The sequence below is a fragment of the Zingiber officinale genome, chromosome 2A, assembly GCF_018446385.1.
Source record: "Zingiber officinale cultivar Zhangliang chromosome 2A, Zo_v1.1, whole genome shotgun sequence".
Taxonomy (NCBI): domain Eukaryota; kingdom Viridiplantae; phylum Streptophyta; class Magnoliopsida; order Zingiberales; family Zingiberaceae; genus Zingiber; species Zingiber officinale.
Genome location: NC_055988.1, coordinates 158,313,456 through 158,334,151, shown reverse-complemented (window position 1 = coordinate 158,334,151; position 20,696 = coordinate 158,313,456). Strand labels below are relative to the sequence as shown.

The 20,696-nt window shown below is 32.9% G+C and overlaps 1 protein-coding gene across 1 annotated transcript in view; it reads right to left on the bottom strand.

Annotated features, from left to right (window-relative positions):
* LOC122042893 (protein FAM135B-like) overlaps positions 1–19,579 on the bottom strand; it is a 71,847-nt gene extending 52,268 nt beyond the window's left edge. Inside the window, exons 1-13 of the mRNA XM_042603281.1 lie at positions 19,163–19,579; positions 18,958–19,043; positions 14,141–14,295; positions 13,996–14,060; positions 13,693–13,884; positions 13,553–13,607; positions 9,952–10,218; positions 9,694–9,827; positions 8,929–9,115; positions 8,754–8,813; positions 8,449–8,676; positions 338–596; positions 59–264 (exon numbers count right to left, since the gene is read on the bottom strand). Of these exons, the coding sequence (XP_042459215.1) occupies positions 59–264; positions 338–596; positions 8,449–8,676; positions 8,754–8,813; positions 8,929–9,115; positions 9,694–9,827; positions 9,952–10,218; positions 13,553–13,607; positions 13,693–13,884; positions 13,996–14,060; positions 14,141–14,295; positions 18,958–19,043; positions 19,163–19,233 (1,965 nt within the window). The 5' untranslated portion in view covers positions 19,234–19,579. The remainder of the gene's footprint in view (positions 1–58; positions 265–337; positions 597–8,448; positions 8,677–8,753; positions 8,814–8,928; positions 9,116–9,693; positions 9,828–9,951; positions 10,219–13,552; positions 13,608–13,692; positions 13,885–13,995; positions 14,061–14,140; positions 14,296–18,957; positions 19,044–19,162) is intronic.
* Positions 19,580–20,696: the final 1,117 nt, after the last annotated feature.

Genomic DNA, 20,696 nt, shown 5'->3' with positions numbered 1-20,696 from the left:
CTAATTTTTGTATTATGCAGCAATTTAAGGTATATTAATAATTGCAGTCCAGTTTTACCATAGAAAGCTTGTAAAAGAAGGTATTCTGGAGATCTGGATCATCAGTAGAAGTCAATTGATGAATGCATTGGGCACCCTTTAGTTTCTTCAGAAGCCACATTCCTGAATTGAACAAAGAGTTTGAGCTATACAAGTACCCTAAATGTGGTCCAGATATCGACATATACGTTTGCAGGTGCTTTAGAAATGGTTCCATTATACTCTCTGCAAAAGATCATAGGTATTAGGGAAAGAAATTTAATGGAACAAAAAAGACTAAAAAGTATTTGAAAATTACGTGTTAAGGCGCTTCTTATGATAATGTTTCCAATAGAATGTCCAACAAAACTAAGCTTTATGCCTTTACAGCCTCCATATCTTGAAAGCTTATCCATCTTCTTTCTAAGGAAGAGAATCACTTCTGTAGCTAACCTATTGCCCATTTCTCTAAAATCTCCTGTAGTCTTCTCTTCATTAGCTTCTGACATGAGACATTCAGCTCTAGGATCTAGCAAAAGCCATTGATTCCGAACAAGTCGTAAGTCCAGATGGTGCCCCTGTTGTAGCATGAATGTAGCTAGAAACAGTCAGCCAAACTAGAATCTATGAAAGAAAGAAATTAGACTGAAAATCACAAGAGTGTCCCTTTTATACATATCATCAAAAGGGCACCCTTTTTTAAAAATTATCATAACAGCATCTCACCCATAAAAATTTATCCAAAATAACCCTTTGTGATTTACCTTGGAGCTATTTTGGTCAAAGCAACTCCATCTTATTTTCTGGTTTTTTATTTTTTTTATTTTTTTAATATACTAAATAGAAGAGAAAAAAAGGAAAGATAAGGAAAAGAAAACAAAAGAAAAGGAAAAAATAATACAACAGAAAATCTTAATAAAATTTCTATTTTTTAATATCTAATTACTAAAAATGAAACAAAAGTAAAAAAGACAACAAAGAAAGGAAAGAAAAGAGTGAGATAGAAAATTTTAATAAAAATACAGAAAACAAAAAAAATAGAAAAATCACCTTAGAGCTACTTTGGTCAAAGCTCCAAGGTTGTAGCTGCTTCTCCAAGGTGGAGCTGCTTTGATCAAAACAGCTCAAGGTTACGTTGTTTTGTACAAAGCAGTTCGAAGGTGGGTTGTGGAGGGTATTTTAGGTAGAAAATATTAATAGGGCACTCTTTTGATTTTGTCAATAAATCAATGCAAAGTAGATTCTGCACCAAACCTAGCAGACTGACCATTTACACAAGATAGATCATAATGAGATAAAATTTATATTAAAACCTGTCAGAAGAGTGTAACTACTGTAAGGCCATATTTCAGTTTCTGCATACTTTAGAGATAATGTTGCATGGTGTTACTGTAGCATCAATATATATATATATATATATTGACCTTGTGATTCAAAATTTGTTGCTGAAAATAATCAGGAGTTGTTGCCTTAGGGACGTTGGAAGGGTGTTTAAGGGGCTGATGAAGTGATGTTGTGGTGAGGAAAAAGGGATGGAGTCGGAGAGGTTCGGTCTAGTGGTTTGTTCGTGAGTCAAGGGTCGGGAAGGGGTTGGTCGATGGTTGAGTCAAGGGCTGGAAAGAGATTCGGGTGAAGATTTACTATATCGGGTTTAGAGGTTGCCGTGGGAGATGGGAGGAGTTGAATCAGTTCTAAGACAGCAGTTTGAGGTGCTAGTAAGAGGTCTCGAGACGAGGTTTTAAAGTCCGGAATGGAGGTTTGGGCTATATGGGTACGTTTAGAGGTGGATGGAAGGGGTTTGGTGTTTTAGTTTGTGAGGGCGGCAGCATCTCTAAACTTTATTTTATGTCTAAGCACCTTTAATTCATTTATTATGAGTCACTAGTATCGCATTTTAAAACATAGAGAAAAAAAAAGGAAATTATACGTTTTAGTAATGATTTCGACGCATGAAAAAAAAAACATGCTCAAGGATTGGTCATTCAACCTGTGTCACTGACTATACCCCACACCTCACCCGTCTTTGATCATACCCCACACATCACCCATCTTTCTCGCACACTATTGATCAAGAGAGAAAGCAATAACTTCTCTCAATCAACAATTTCTTAAACTTCTTCAAATAAAATTTGATTAGGATGTAAATGATGATCAAACAAGCAATATCATAACATAGTTAATCGAAAAATAGCATGATTTTATCAAAAAAAAATTAAATAAACATGTATTATTCTATAATGGTATTAATAAATATGTTTTTAACATTATTAATAATCTACATTGGTTATTAAAGATTCTAAATTGATGAAGAGTACAATTTATTTATCAATAACATAATACATATGAAATTCTGAAGTTATAATATGGTTTTATAAACAAAATACTACAACAGCAACAACAACAACAACAACCAAGTATTATCCCACTAAGTAGGGTCAGTTATATGGATCCTTCTACATCATTGGGCTCTATCCCCTATGTCATCTATACTTTAATAAATTTTATCTTGTTTTATTATTGCTAACCAAGTTTTTTTTGGTCTTCCTTGTTTGATGTGCATATTTGTCATAGTTTCATCTTGCCTAATCAGAGCATTTATTGATCATCTAAATACATGTCTGTACTATCTTAAATGTGTCTCTCAAAATTTTCCCTCAATAGATGCAATTCTGACTTTCTCTCTAATGCTCTCATTTCTTATTTTGTCCATCCTCATAAGTCCACACATCCACCTTAACATCTTCATCTCTGCAACTCTCATCTTCTGCTCATATGTTCAAGTCGTTGGCTAATATTCAACGTTATATAACATAGTAGGTATAACTGCCGTTTTGTAGAACTTTCCTTTAAGTTTTAGAAGTATTTTACGATCACATAAAATACCCGACGCTCTCCTCCATTTCAATCATCCTGCTTGTATTTTATGGAAGACATCATTTTGTAAAAATGATCATAAATACTTAAAACTCTCAGTTTAGATAACTTGTCATCTCCTATCTTAACAATTATTTCATTACATCTAATATTACTAAATTTAAATTCTATATATTTTATCTTTACTCTACTAAACTTAAAACCTTTCACTTCTAGTGTTTCAAATAACATGCACCATAATACTATGCTTTAAAGGTGTCCACTGAGTTCGTCCATGATAAATGTTGAAAGATAGGAACTTAAAGTTGATCTTTGTGTAACCGATCTTTATTGGAAATGTTTCGGTTAATCCGCCTGAAGCCTTCACTTTGATCATTACATCCTCATACATATCCTTAATTAGTTCAATATATGTTACGCTAACACCTCTCTTTTCTAAATTTTCCATATAATTTATCTTTTATAAACAAATTACTAGTATAAGATATTACTAATCTGATAATAAATAGATATTATGTCAATATATTATGTGCTACTGATCTAATTTTATTAATTCTGTTAGTGATTATTACATTATGTATCATTGATAATGTAGATGCAATGATGCATAATATGCAATCCTTGTGATCCTTGAACATTCTAACATATGAATTCCTTTATATTATTTTTTTCTTTTTTTAATTTGGTATCTGATTAGATTTCACTAATCCTGATATATGAATTTCTTTATATTGTTTTTTCTTTTTAATCTTTTTATCTGATTAGATTTCACTAATGCAGTTAATCATTATTTAGATTTTAACCACTTGATCCTAGTATCCATATTGATAACAATCATGATTTCAACAATGGAGTATGGACTATGTCAGCCTAATTCGCCAATTCTAGTTTTCCCAAATGCAAAAGTATAGAGTACAAGTTACTTTTATACTATAACTCAACTACAAAATTAACATGCAGAAAGACAACCCTTATTCGTGAGCACTGATTGCAGAGGAGAGTAAAGAAGTGTAATTACAAGGGAATTGCTTATAGCAATCAGAAAATATTCTTTCTTGTATCTTTCATGTTAGTCGACCCTATCTAGTGGGATAAGATTTGGTGGTGGTGGTTGTTGTTGTATCTTTCATGTGGTCAATCCAGCATAGCACTCTAATAAGCACACATCTCTATGACCATATGTTCAGTGTTAGTTTCATACACACACAAAACCAACTCCATATCCAAGCATGTGAGGACATATCTACTAGGAATGGATAAAATGACAGCCTATAAAAGCTTTACTTAATATTTTAAATTTCTATTACAGGCAAACTGTTATAGATCAATCTGAAATACACATCTATATTATATGCAAAATTACCTAATCAATTAATAATAACATGTGTATAGGTACAGGGGGAATTACCTAGGATATTGTGAGAAATAATTCCACCCTTAAATTAACCTGATATAAGAGTCAAAGGAAGTTTCAATCCATCTCTTCACTGTGTGCTAGTACCGAGGGGTTTCAAACCTTTGTTGAGGTTGATGTTTGCTCATTTCTTTTTACACGTGCCATTCTACAGTAGTGTTCAGTCAGCACACTTCTCCTGTGCTAAGTCCTCCAGCGACTATCCCAGGATCTTCCACAATCACCGCCCTCCCATCTCCCCTGTGTCCTTTGTTTGAGCCCCTAAGGCCACCACAATCTTCAAGATGATCATCTAGGAGGGCTCATGTACCATGCGTCTTTGAGTTTCAAGGCAAGAATTTCTCTAATGTCAGCTCCACCTAGGTCCGACTATGTTAAATCATTCTCTGGAGTTCAAATTGCTTCCTTTGGTTAGCAACATGTGAGCTCTACATTTGGCACCTTTTAGCTTGTGATTTCTTTTAGGGGTGATCGCGGATCAGGTTGGTTCAGTTATTAGGGTAAAAAACTATTCGGCCCTACTATATCAGATAATACAATATCAAGACCTATATCCGGTCCTCTATCTGGCGGTTATTATGTATCAGATATCCGACGGGTTGTCAGTTATTTGGATATCCGACTCTATATCCAATGAAATATAAAATATAAATATAAAATAACAAAAAAATAAAATATTTTAAAATGATAATAGACATTATTCATTACACGTTGTAGCAGCTAATCGTCAGTAGCTGCTACAACATGTAGTAGCTTATCGGCAATAACTACTACAACGTGTAGCAACTTATCGATAGTAATTGCTACAAGTAGGGGTGATCGCGGATCGGGTTGGTTCAGTTATTGGGATAAAAAAATTATCCGGCCCTACTAGATCGGATAATGTAATATCAGGACCCTACATCCAGCCCTATATCCGGCGGATTTTTTTTTTTCGGTTCGGTTCAAGTCGGTATAAGCGGGTTGGTCGGTTTGGCGGATTGACTGTTCACTCCTAATTTCTTTAATCAGCAACATCATCTTTCATCACCTAAGTCAAAATTGTTGTCAATTGTCTTATCTATGATCTAAAGGAAAGTGAGTGCCACCTTGTCTCTCTCAAGGCGCTCATAGGTCGAGTGCCTCTTCTGCCACAGGTTGTATCCCAAAGAACCAATAGCCAACTCAGTTCACCATAACAGCTCATATTGAGCCTAGCCCAAGTGTCTTCATAGTCGTAGATCCAACCCACTATATTGGGTCAACACTTTCTTTTGTAACTTGTCACCTAAGAATGTCAACTTCCCAAGGGAGCCAACAGTGAGATCTAGAAGCTTAAGGTAGCCCATCTCTTAGGTACATGTAGCCCAATTCAGTTCCCTCATTGTTGATCAAGCAGACCACTCAAGTCTCCTTTGGTTTTAGGTTATTGTTGGGTGATCAAATTGAGATTCATATAATGTATCATGAACCATACTGGTAAATTATTGAATTGTGAATAATATCGAATTGTGATTAACAATATTTTAATAAAAAATTATAAAATATGTTAAAAATAAATCTACTTTATTTAGAATATTTTAATAGCTAAAAGTGTGTAAAATAATATAATAATTTTATTTAATAGCATAATAGAAATAAATGAAGTTAAGTATTTTATTCTATTAAGGATTGATGAAGCTTTCTAATCAAATGCTTTTAGAAAGGAAAGTTATTGTCAATAAATAGATAACTTAGGCATGATGTGGCTTCGATGTCGCCCTTACTATTATTCCATGTGTTAATTTGATAAGGCCTATTCTTCTCAATAATTGTTAGGTGTCGAACTCACATAATTTATTATCAACTCTGTGAATTTTTCGTTAATGTCATCTTAACTTTGAGATTTCACTTTGTTTCATTATTTAGCTTCTATTCTATAACATAAAATTCATCATTTTATCTTATTTTATGATAAATAAAATTTAATTTCTAGAATGTTTGGAAGTCAATTTTTTAATAGGTTAAATTTACTTTCAGTTATTAAATTTAGAATTTTATAGTTTTACTTTCTTATTTTTCATAATGTTTGTATTAAATTGTACTAAGTTGATTCAACTCATCATGGTCCTTTTCACTTCCAATTCATATGTAAAACTCTTGTTATTTTATATGGGAACCATATTGTGTGCTACAAATTATGAATCTATAATTTAACAATTATTAGTACTTCACCCCAAGTGGCCACCTTACTTACCAATAGAGATACTTTTACAACTTTTGGATGATCTCCCTAAATCTTAAACTCTGGATTGTGTGAACATATTTCTAGTAGTATATCCTCTTTCTCTACTCCTACACCACTCATACATCCTACTAATATCTAGTAATCGATCTTATTCATCAATTAAAAGCATTGGAGATTTTTTTCACTTATGTTGGGTTTGCCTTTGATATTTTATATAGTTTTCATTGAACTTATTGATTATCATTTGATTGTTTTATTACTTATATTTCTTTTCAAGGTTTGAGGATATTAGGCAATTAGCATCAAGCACGAGTTTTATAGGCTTTACCTGAATGAACCTCTAATGTTTTAAGTGTTCTTACCTACACTTTCCCCGCTCCATATTTGTAGTCATTTTAGTCATTTCTTTGTTAATGTTGACATAGTTCATAACCTAATCTTTAAGCTCTTAAATGTGAGTCGTCAACAAAATAAAATTAATAATCCGTCTCTAATAGTGTTCATAACCACACTTTGCTTTAGTTTAATTGAATATTTAGGGTTTAAATCGAGTTACTTCTACCTTAGTTGTTAGAATCATACGATTTATGATTTATATCATATGATAGATATAGTTCCTACATACGAATAAAAAGTGAAAAGAATTATGATAATTCAATTCAATACCATTTGAAATGAATCTTATTTTATGCAATTCTAAAATTTAAAAAAAAACATTAAAAGTTAAATTTAACCAATAAAAAGAAATAAAAATTCAAATTGTGTAAAAACTATAAATTAGACTAAATTAATATAAAAAGAAAGAAAAATAATGAATTTCATATACAATATAAGGTCCAACAAAATGAAATTTAAAACTTGACCATGGCATAGAAGAAAAAAATTGAGTCATAAACATGGTTTAAAATTTCGACCCACGCCAGAGCCTTGGCCTCAAACCGGAAGGATACAGTTTCGGTATTGTATCGTGTCGTGCCGATACAGTTTCGATACTTTGTTAAATATAAGTGTATATAAATTTTATTAATATTTAATTATTAAATATGCTCACTATTGATGTTATATTTTGAGATGTTGAGTTCATATTTTAATATTTTTACATAAGATAATGTCTATTAAATTTTTATAAAAATTATTTTAAAAATAAAAATAATTCTCAAAATTCAAAACTAAATTTAAAATTATAAAATCATTTGAAAGGCTTAAAGATAATTATAAAATTATTTGAAGGCCTTCAATTATTTTTTTTAAATGTATATGTAAATTTTTAATTTTTTTAAATTTGTTTGAAATCTTTAAAAATTATATTTTGAAAATATATATATATTATTTTAAATTTACATTAAATTCAATATATATTAAAAAAATTAAATTATTTTATAAAATATTTTATTAATTTTTATAATTATTTAAAATTTGTATATTCTTGGAAAGCAATCTAGCAAGAAATAAACTCTTGTTGCTAGATAAAATGTGGAGGTAGAGTATATCCCCACAACAATAGCAACATGTGTAATTATTTAAGTTATGCAGCTAATGACTAAGATAGGGTAGACACCAATAGGGTTTATTGTAACAATCAAGCAACTACGCACATAGGCTCTTGACCAAGTGTTCACGGGTGCAAAACCATATACATTGATTGTAAAATCATAAGATAGATCGTGCAAACAAAGGAAATCATTACTTTATTTGTCAACTCTAATGATTAGCTAGTGGACCTATTGACCAAATCTTTAAAAGGTATAGAGTTAGTTGAGTATATTTTTAAGAAGCCAGGTTCTACAATATATTCCAAGTGTCTTGAGGGGGAGGGGGAGTCGTATAAACAAGTTTATATAAATAATGGTTTATAACTTTATATGTAACATACCTTATTGACTCTTAATATCAAAAGAATGCAAGGAATTAACAGGCAATGTAATTGAGGATAAACCTGAAAACCATGGACAAAGACAACTGCATGTAGTATATGGCTGCTCTTATTTCCCATGCTGAACTTGGGCACTAAATTTTCTTCCTCAGTTACTGTGGCATCATTCTGATCCAAAGAAAGCTGTGATGAATTGTTGGGAAAGTTAATAACATGCTGTTCTACAAGAACAACAGGTACTCGTGAAGGATCACGAAAAATTTGCATGTCTTGAATATATAGGCCATTGATCTGCACACGACCTATGAAATTTAGAAAATTCAGGTAAAAGTTATCATATTACCAATTAAACAATTATGATATCTCACTTTCATTTGGTTGATACTTTTCCGGTGAAGTTCCGCACGTGCCACTGCAATTTGAGTTGGCTGCGCATAATGGAAAAGGAAAACTTATTTTCCTTTGTAGTTTAAAAATATTTCTACAAAATAATCTGCATGTTATACAAGTCTGATCAAGTTAAATTGACATTGAAAAGCATACTTCATCACTGGACTTTCTTGGACCAACATTTCCAGGTCCATTATGGTGAGAAGAATCATCAGCTCCACTTTTCAAGTAACGGTGGGGAACTTGAGTTTTCAGATGAACCATCCATATCGACCATTCAGCCTTGCGTCCCATAGCCCAAGTATCATGGAGATGTTCAAGTATGGAAAATCTATTTTTCCTAAGAGTCAAAAGAAAACTACCTTATTTGCTGACTTAATGTAGCAACCATAGTTAACAGAGTACCCATTGTAATGTCACATCATATTTCCAGGCAACATGCAATATAAATTGGTGAAGATTAACTTCATAATCTAATGATTAAAATAAATTTAGACTACCAATTATCCATTTGAAATTTTTTCTTACTTTCTACATGCTATAGAATCTGTAAGTATCACAGAGTTAATCATCTTTGCTAATAATGATGTTTACACATGTTCACCACTATTGTTCAACACCATTGTAACTTTCAAATCTTACTTACCACTGAGCATTTTCAAATAGCATATTCATGACAATTATAAAAATGCAAAATCCAAAAATGTGTTGGATCATTTCATTCAGGACATGCAATATTCTGTAATTCATACCTTAAATTACTCAAAAAAAAAAACTACATTGCTTGCTTACATAGGTGAACAGAGAACATTATCAATGAAAGGCATTTACATCATCAAATTCATACCTCCACAATCATTCCAAAGATCAGAATGTAATACTCACTATATTAACTCATGAGGAGAAGAAAACCCATACCTATGGAATTTCAAAAACGTACTCCATAGGAAAGACAGATGGCTACCCAAAGTGAAACATACACTCAACAGTTCTTCCTTTGACAGAGAGCAGAGCTTGACATCATTTCCAAAATCAGCTGTATTGTCTGATTTCTGCATAATCAATTACAAGCATCAATTGTAAACGAACATTAAATGATAAATTATGTTGGTTAAATGACCAAAATTCCAAAATTCACAAGGAAATTCACTACATAAGAACAAGCTGAACAAGTACCTCCAAAATATTTTGTAGCATCCCAGCCAAATGTCCAACACCCATCTTTGACCTATAAAGGCCCCCATCACCGGTAGATAAATCAGTTTTCAATGAAGAGCCAACAAACTCAAATCTACCAAGATTCAGGTCAGCATCATGAAAATCATCAATAGGTTGACCTATTGTGCTGCTCAAGTTTTTCATTTCTTCCAAAATCATCTCACGAGAAACAAACAGGGACTTCACAGTCTCAATGGCTATTGAGCACCAACCATGACCTAATAACTGACATGTCATAAAAAATTAGCTATATGTAAAAGGTTGACAGCATAACAGGTATAAGATCAAGTTAATTCAGTAGTGCATGAGGTTATTCTAATTTATTGATCAGTGCATGGAATAATAATCAAGATATCTCATCAACTTCATAAACATAAATATGCAACAAAATATCAACAAGTGAGAGAGATCTGCAATGCTCAGGAATAACACATCATTAAATACAAATTGAATGTCTAATTCAACATAATTGGTTGAAAAAAAAAGGCAAGTTAAATTTCACTAGGTATGCATCAACTGCAGATTCAGGAGGATAAGTGGCCAAAATTTTAATTACTTCATTGATATTATCAAGAACAGAAGCAACAGAAACACCATCCGATTTTTAGAATCAGGATTTTAAGAATGTCATTTATTGGTAGGCATCCCTAGTATCCATCCAATGAATCATTGAATCACTACTCATTGGTGCACAGGAGAGATACAAAAGACATCCTATATTTGAATTTTAAAATGTTCCTTATGTGCTAGGGACATTCAGTATCAATAAATCCAATCAATCACCATCTCATTAGTGCATAGAATAAGGGGGGCAAGTTGGAACAAAAAAAAGAGTAGCCCGATGCACGAAGCTCTCACCATGCGGGATCCGGAGAAGGATCCATTATACGCAGTCTTATCCTGCCTTTTGCAAGATGTTATTTCCATGATTCGAACCCGTGACCTTTAGGTCACAAAACAACAACTTTACTGTTGCGTCAAAGCTCCCCTTCAAGTTGGAATCACAATTTAAAAAAAAAAAAGAAACAACATCCAGAAGGTTTATGGTTCAGTCACTGCATAATGTATATAGAAGGGTGATGTAATACAAGAACACTATGATAAGAAATTAATGTAGTACAAAAAGGCTCTAATACCAAATTGAATCAAACTCAATTACAAAATAAGTTGTATCAAACAAACAAATTAAATTTTTAGCATCAAGTTGAAATCGAATTGGGTTTAAAATAAACTCATTGAGTAGTTGTAGTGATTAGAACCATGTGGGTTTGAATCTGGGTCAATTTAAATTTATTTTTGTCACTTTAGAGCCAAATAAATTTCTAAATATGGATAGTTCAATTTAAACGTGTCATGACGAGTTAGTGGATTTTTGAGGAGTTGGAGATAGTTCAATTTAGTCAACAACTCCCAAGAAGTGTCTAAAACCACTCCAACAGTCAACTGTTTCCTCCATCAGTCGGTTGCCTTCTTGAAACATTCATTATATCAAATTAACCATTTCATTATAACCATCCACCTTCTATCAATCGACTGCTGCTATCATTAGTTGAGTGTTATCAACGCTTATCTATTGTTACAATCAATTAATCGTTCCATTACAACAAATTAACTACTATTTCAATCGATTCAAGTGATCATCAGTCAATTGCTTTTCAAGGGACGACCAAATAGAATGTTTAAAACAAATAGAATATTTCCAACTTGTCTGCACTTAACAATCTTGACTAATAATTTCAATTTAGTCGACTAGAGTAGTGACCAAGTCAATTCTAAAACTTTGTTCATGCCTAATCTAGCTCTCGATTCCCTATAATTACATGTTCACTCCATTCATTGTTGCATAAATAAAAATTGTCAAGCCACTAGAGAGAACCCTTCTAAAGGACCTTATATGGAATCTTCTTCGCCTTGCCAATCCTTCCATCAGCCAAGACTTTGTCTTGCCAAGTATTTGATCATCATTGATCTGTTGAGACTTATTCTAACCAACTATTTGATCACCCTTGATCTATCAGGACATCCAATCACCCTTTAGTTTGTGACCTACTCCTGCATACACTCGTCACAAGCTAATCAAGCACATTTTCTGACTTAACCTTTTGCCAATATCAAAACTAATTGCATTGACAAAAAGAAGTAAAAATAAACTCAATGATAAGTTTCATCAATTGAAAACTTATTTAATCCCTTGCCAAATTTCACACTACTTTGCCTAACTCCACATTGAATTCTCCCTCTAATTGTTGTTGAATTCCTCTTTTATGGATATTTTTTACGGTTCTAGGGTGGTGAAAAACACTTGATGAATCTAAGTCATAAACCATCTTGTAGTATGTTTTTGTACCTTTAAACAACCAAACAAACTTGAGACGCTTGCATAAAACCCTATCTCTTAGCTCTCCGTAGCATCAAAAATCACATCAATTCAAGTACATAGAGAAATTTATGCACAAAACATCAAGGAGAATTCAAACTGAGTTTGCTTTTCATAAATGCATCATCAATCCCTAATTTTAGGGGGTTTTACTTAAGATCAACCAAATAAACAATAAAATTGATGTACAATCTATGCTAAATTAAAAAATGACATCAATGAACAATTATAATTTATGTGTGTCTTTTCTGTTCACCTACTTAGTGATTTTGTGTTCACTCTGTTTTCTATAATTTTATGCTCACTTTGTGTTTGCTTAGCCTCCATTTTCGTAGGAGGACAAGCATTTAGGGTCCTAGTCGACTTCAGCCAAAGTTAGAGTTGTTCAGAAATATGTTCTAAAAATAAAAATGGATTTTGTCAAATGATGATTTCGTCCATTTACATTTGTTTTAGCAGTTTATTTACACATGATTTAGTGTATCTTTCATATATATACAAAATGATATTTTTCTTACAACAATTTTATTTCTTATATGAGATATTCTTTCTTATACTTGAACCCTATTATGTTGCATTGACATATGAATACAATGCATAATTGCCTTGTCAGTCATATGTTGATATATATTTTTTTTCTCCTTTCCTGTCATGTTTACTGTTATGGCTTTCTAGTGAATTATCGCTTGGAGGGGTACCTCCTTATGCATGGTGGCATTTCCCAAGTCATCACAAACTTGGACATGCTTGGCTCGAATTAGTTAAGCATGCATAATTCTTATGCTGCTGTAAGTGTACAAAATAAAATCTGGTTGTATAAGCTACACAAATAGTCTTCAAAATAATGCTATTGATATACAGAGACTACACAGTTGAGAAACAAATACTCCTTGATCTGTATACCAGTAGAAAAAAAAGATAAATTTTGCATACAAGGAAATAAAGATAATTTGGCAGTTTACAGAAAACTAATAAGCAAGTGAAAAGTCTATAAATACAAACAGTGTGAAGATAAATTTGGCATACAAGGAAATAAAGATAAAGGGTTGCACTTTCACCGAGTAGTGTAGAATTTAAGGAAAATTTATGCTAATAGGAACAGTGAGGACATAATGATCTGCAAGTAAATTGAAAGATCACATGAAAATATGAATTTATTGTTCAAACTTTACAAACACTTACCTGATCAGCTTCATCGTAACATTCTTGAGCAAGTGTGTCCACCTTTGGAGACTTGCTAATATATAAAAACTCAAATGTCAAGAAAACTAGTTAATTTTAGCAAAATAAGGAAAGAGAAAGAAATTGAGGCTTTTATAAACCTTGGCACCTTCTCACGTATGCTGGTAGCAGATTTCAGGAAAACAATATGGATACTTAAATCAATAAGCACTGAGTTAAAAGCATCAAAATGAACAGGACAATATGCATGAAGACCAAGAAGTGCCTTAGGAGGGATTCTGAATTCATGGACTGAAGTTGGAAGCATAACTAAAGGGGCTTGAATATCTTGACTGTAGAAGAAAAGATAAAAGATAAAAAATAGTCATAAAAAATCATCAAGAACAAAAAACCAAGTGATCAACGGCACAAGAGTTTTTATAGAGTGAAAAATGTTTGCTTACCAATTTTCCAATAATGGAGCATACATAAGTTCAAACTTCAAAACTATTGCAGTGTTTAGCGGTCTCTGGACATTAAAAGCAAAAGATGATGGTATTGACAAATTAAATATTCCCTAAAAATGTGCAGGTTAAAAAGGAGGCTAACCTCATCTTTCCCTATTGCAAAGTTAAAAGACACCATGACCGATAGATGAACATCCTGTCTAGAATATTTAACTATGAATGACTGGGTGCTGAAGCTGTGCTCTGTATCATCAATCCTCCAAACAGGAAATATATTGTCTGGTACTATATTTGGGGCTGTACAGTTGACTTAGGATGTTAAAAAGTGATGCCCATAAATATTCACATAGCATGCAGCAAAAGAAGAGTATATAAATATCAGGACTTTAAGGATATACTATAAATATGTAAATATCAAAATTGTAAGGATATACTATAAAGATGTTGAAACACATCACTAAGGTCACAGTATTTGATGGAAAGTACATATGAAACCTATTTGGTTTGCATTTTCTAAACTGTACTCCAAAAGTAGATGTTAACATTAAAATGACTCCAATGAAGCAAACTGAAGTCAGTTTTTTTGGTGCACAAGATTAAATGGTTTTGTTTCTAATTCCATTCATATGAACCTTCAGATCCCCTCATATCCAACAGTGGCAAAATTTTATAGGGATATCAAACTGCAAAATCAGCAGAAATTTTTCTCCAGAGACTTAAACAGTTTGATGATATAGAGGAAATATGATGCAAGAAAAAGATTCATATTTTGAATTTAAAATTCTGATTTTTAAGTTGTTTGGCAATTATTGTGTTTGGTTAGTTATCTTAATTTGATAGCAGACGTATTTTTCCTATTTTAGTCAGGATAGTCTTTAAAAGTTGTTGACTCTATATATAATATCCAGTTTTCAATTAACAAGAGTTCTGTTCTATTCTCTGTGAGACCTTCATTTGTGTGAGGTTGATTTCCTGTTAATGGCATGCTACTCCAAAATAATTCTTATCCCCGTGTGAGAAGGCAGCAAAAAGTTGGTATGAACCACCCATTATGAGGGAAACTGATGATGAGCCAAAGGACTTTCTCTGAACTCAGAAATTTACTGTCAGAAGAATTCTCAGCATAAATAAGATGAGGCATTTAGCTACAAAGAAAAGCTTCTGGTGAACAAAAACAAGTATAAACTCCATGCTCTGATGCTTTCGCTAAAGAATTTTACATTGTTGTGATGTCATACAACAAGAACAAGAACTTTGCAAGTGGTTTAAGGATTTCCACTATTCGTCCATATTGCCTGAAAAAAATTTGGATTTATTTCCAAGTGTGCAGTGCAAATACATCTTCAAGAATACAGGACACTTATGGCACTACATTCTGAAGCAACCAATTTGTTAAAAATGTGAGTTTTGTCGGAAGTTTAATAAGGTAATCCACCATACAGTATTAGAGTTGTCATCTTTAGATTGTATTTGGCATTTTCACCGGTGGAGAGCTACATTTCAGATCCTTTTCCATGGGGAAAAAGACAAAAGATGTTTCTAATTATGGGAGTTGATTATTTTTCTAAGTGGGTTGAGGCAACCTAGCCAAGAGTATTACAACAAAAACAGATGGAGGATAGAGAATTTTATGTGGAAAACATCATAACAATCTTTGAGCTACCCAAGATACTAGTAACTGACAATGGGACTTGGTTTAGTAGTGTCAAGTTCAAGAAATGTTTGGAATATGAAATTGGCTTGAGGTTCTCCTAAGTAATATATTTGCAAAATAATGACAGATAGAGGAAGCCAACAAATTGTTGCTTGTTAGATGCTTTAAAAAAAGGATAGTTGACTTCCCAACTAGTTGAGTGAAGGCGTTTTCATGAGTACCTAGGTTGTCCAAAACCATCTTGAGGACAAAAACAAGAGAATCACCTTTTATGGTCTTAGGTTCGATGGTGGTTTCTATGCAAAAGTGATAGTGCTATCGTATACGACAGCAGACTCCACTCAGCAAGAAGCAAATATGAATTCACAGGTATACCTTAGGACATATAATGTAGTTCAAGCAAACTAGCTCCAAACTTATAATCATAATGTTAAGAAAAGCAAGTTGAAAATGTATCCAAGAAAAATGTCCTCTTTCAAAAATAAAACAAATCTTGTTAATAATGCATACAAGAAGAATTAAGTTCTAGATTTTAGAAGAGATTGCTTTGGGATGATCTCCTCTTTAGGAGAAATTGTTTTAAGGAAAAAATAAAATTGATAACTTTTTTATTTTAGAGTGTTAAGAAGGTTTTGTAAGTTTTAATTTAGAAGGTAGAATAGTTTTGGTAAGAGTTTAGTTATGTGGATTTCATAATTTACATTTTATTATTCAGTAGGTTGTTAGGATTGAAGTCTATAAAAGAGGTCACTTTTAGTGTCTATCATCTTTCCATGTAATACTCTTTGTTTAATCTCTGTATGAGATACTTTCATCTTTGTGTGTAAGATCTTTTTTATAAGGCTATTATTGGTTTGGATTCCGTCCAGTAGTGATGAAATGCATGAGACTAGGATTAAGGAATTGGAGGTAGAGAATGAAACTCTAAGAAGCCAAAATGAATCTCTAAAATTAGTCTTAGAAAAGTTTACTATAGGATCACAATCATTAAAATTGCTAATTGGTAGTCAAAGAGATAACTATAGCAAAAATGGCCTATAATAAAGGATACAAGAAAGAAAAGACCTATTTTTAGTAGAAGACATGGCACACTTAGAACAATAGCAAAGAAATGGATACCTAAGCAGTATCTGATTAACCCTGTTGGACCCAACATGTATTGGGTATCAAAATCTATACTTAGTCAGTAAATGACCCAGTCAACCATATTGGAACACATCTGCTAATCATTGTATGTTTGACATGGCATATGTATGAAAAATATTCTCAAAAATATTGCTATAAAATTCATGATTTGAAAATTTATTACACAAGATAGTTTTTAATTGTTTCCAAATTGAATTTCAACATGATTTTAAAGTGGCAAGTATGACATGATCTAAATGTTTTTCACGGATTTATAATCTTGGAACAGTTTAGGTGGTAGTCCTAACAATACAGGTTGACTTGGTGAAGGGTTTAATTTAGCTTTGTGTTTATCTTACTTGTGTGATAAGTTGTGCAGACCTACTAGGTATACAGGTTGACTTGGCGAGGTTAAGGACTCAATGGCTCAAGGTCCATAAGATCGAAGAAGGATGGCGTATCCGAGGGACTGCAAAACAAGAAGCATTGGAGAATGGCAAGTCGAGGAGGAAATATATGTAAGCAAAGGCGAGAAGGATGACTAAGGAGACACTACGGGCTCAGAGCATCCGAGGGATGCAACTTGATGGTAGAAGACCTCAAGGTTTGAAAATACTCCATGTAAGATAAGTGAAGTGGCCAGTATACATGGGATGAAGGGTAAACTAGTAATTTTAGGTGGATTCAATCTTAGAACTAGTCAAGATGTCAATCTACTGATAATGAGATTCAGTTAACTGGTAATCGAAATATTCATATACCCCAAGTTAGGTTTGTTTGGGGTATTATGGTTGCATCAATCGACTAATGGATAAGGATCAACCGACTATTGATTATCAGACCTATCAAATGAATAGAAGGTTGGATAGTTGACTAGCCAAGTCGACTGAGGTTCGTTTGAAGAAACAAGAATGATTCTTAGTCAACTAGAGCAGTCTACTGAATCTCATTGGAAGACCACAAAATGTCCACGAGTTAACTTATGGTTCAGACCAGTTGACTGACACTGCAACAATCAATTCAAATAAAGCCGAAGATGAAAAGATCAACCATATGATGTGGATAAGATTTGAAGATCAATCAACTAATGAGAAGCAAGCAATCAACACCAGATCATCCAACAGAAAGATTCAAACTAAAGGCTATACGTAGGACTTGGGGCTGCAAGAATACAAAGCATTGATTTGAAAATCACACCCACGCTCAATTTTCTTAAACCTTCACTGTCTTTCATTCTACTTGTATTTGTCAATTTATTATTGACTAATTGTAAGAGGTTTCTCCACCTCCGGTGATTTACTAAAAAGGGAAAAGATAGTGGATATTGTGAGCATAGGTCGTGGACATACCAGCCTAAGGGCTATGAACCATGTAAATTAAAGGTGTCACTCTGGTTTGATTTTCTAGTTGTATTCTTACTTTTGTTGCTCATTAATTTATATATAACACTAGCGAGTTTTGATATGCACCCTCCTCTACCACACTGGCATCCCGATCCTACAGTTATATTGCTAGGGCATGGAATAGAAATTGAGTTTTTGAAAATTCTCTTTAGGTTGTGTGATGCAATCGCCTTATGATGTGATGCCTGGGAACCCTTAGGTGTGATACCTAAGTTTCTATAATCTTTCTACACTTCTTACCACTTAATTTCAAATTCCTACTCCACAAACCTTTCAACATTCAATCTCTCTTATTTTGTTGCATCACTCTCACCTTGACCGAGTTATATACACCTTGGTCAACCTCATTCCACTTTAATTGAGCTTCTTGCAGTTCAGCTGAGATTACTCAAACACTGATCTTGCTTCAGCCAAGCTCCTCACATCTTGGTCCCTAACCAAGGTTCAAGCCAACAAAAGTGATTGGTAGACTTCTATATTTGTCGTAATTTTCCCATTACAATGACACAACAAAACAAGAGGTAATTCAATGGGAGCATATCTTCCATCTCAATCAGAAACTCGAACTGAATACAAACTCTTTTAGGAAAAATATTCACTAAGTTATTGTCAAACACAAACAAGTTCAGCACCATTCAACCATTGCAAGCCTTGTCAAAAAAAGAAAGTTATGCTAAAAACAACTAAAATCCTAAAGAATATAGAGAACAAACTATAAGGACAGTTTCTCAAGACAAGTAGGGCCTGACTGTCCAAAAACTAAAAACAAAATTGTACCTTCGTATTGAATAACTCTAGATGGAGTCCCATAAGAATGCAGGGCAGAATCTTCTCTCATCGCACTTATCTTTATTTGATACCATCTGCTTTTTCAAATAAATTAGCATCAAGTAAAATTGACTCAAAACCAAGATGATCCAGCTCGTTTTTTTTTCCCCTCCTGCCATTGAATGTAAACAGGAAGAAGGAACTAGAAGATTACCCCTGCTGAAAGAGATCGAGGTTATGGAAGCGATGAATGTAAATGGCGATCTCATGGACGGTCTCCAGCATGTCGATAGGGATGAACAGGACTCAACGCGATCGCGTAATCTCGTAGAGGATGGTCAATGGGGTTAGGGCCGTGAGGCATCTAATCCTCTGAAATGCAAGTGATCAAAAGAACCTAGCATGCCTCATCTCTGCACCCAGCTCTCATATTAATAATTAATTCTCCTGATCCATCTTCAAGTCAAGGATTAGAGTAATGTGGGATCATGGAGCCATTCCAGGATTCCTCACTTCTCTAGGGTTTCGGATATGATCGGAGGCGGGGACGGAGGGCGTGGAAGGGAGGAGACGGAGAAGGCGGGTGTTCTGTCTCCTTTTAGGCGATGGAGAGACGGGATTGTTTTCGTTTTGCGTCTATTTTTATTATTTTCTAGCAATTTCCTTTTAAAAAATACTCGTCTCCGCAATATTTTTCATCGAAAGAAAAATAAAAAATATATTTTTATAAAATTTTAAATAGAAAAATTTTCCTCATTAAAAAAAAAACATTTGGCAGCCCATTTCTTAATTTTAATTTTTTTTTTTTTTTTGGCTGCAATTGTTAGATATTATACCTAGCAAATGATATTATTTTTTTTTTACCTGAAGGGGCCGGCTTTTTCTAAGTTAAATAAGACTCTCATGTGATAATTGTTTCCTTTTTGTTTTTCAAAAGCACAAAAATTTATAAAATCTTTTAATAGAGTCTAACCTATCTTCGTCAATATCTAGTCCATGGCAAATCAGCGGGACGTGTCCACATCACTCAACGAATATGTTGAGATTATCGAATGGGTCGGTTACCCGAACTGAGTGGGAGCAAGGGCGGATCCAATGGAAGAGCGGCATGATTATCTCTCTTTATTGATGATGAAACTCTTAATATTATAAAATTTTATTGATAAAAATGAAGGATATCATCTTTTATTCCATGTAAAAATCATCCCTCCTCAAATATGTGTCGGCTTTAGATTTCATAATTACGCGACAATTGCATAAATTAAAGGGATGCATCTTTACATACAGTATGAAGAGATACCTCCTTTGAAAAATAAAACAACAAGAGATAATATTTCACTGCTCTCCCCTTTATATAAAATATATCTTTCACTGCACTCCCCTTTATATAAAATAATGATATTAACACCTGTACCGTACAATGATTCAGCGACCTTCATCATTCGTAAGATATCTAAACATTTTAGTTATAAATTTAATAAATTAACGGATAAATTTTTTTAATGAATAATTAATTTAAGAATAGTAAATTTATCAGTTGCTTGTTGTTGTGATGTGAGTACTTCTTAATTTATTCTAATGATCAATAAAAAATTAAACTGATTTAAAAATCTTACTAAGGTCCGTCTCAACCCCGAACTAATATTTAGATTGATACGAACTCAACGTAATAAATTATATATTATTATTAAAAATATATATAATAAATTACATATAATAAAAAATCATTACATTATATTATATGGTTC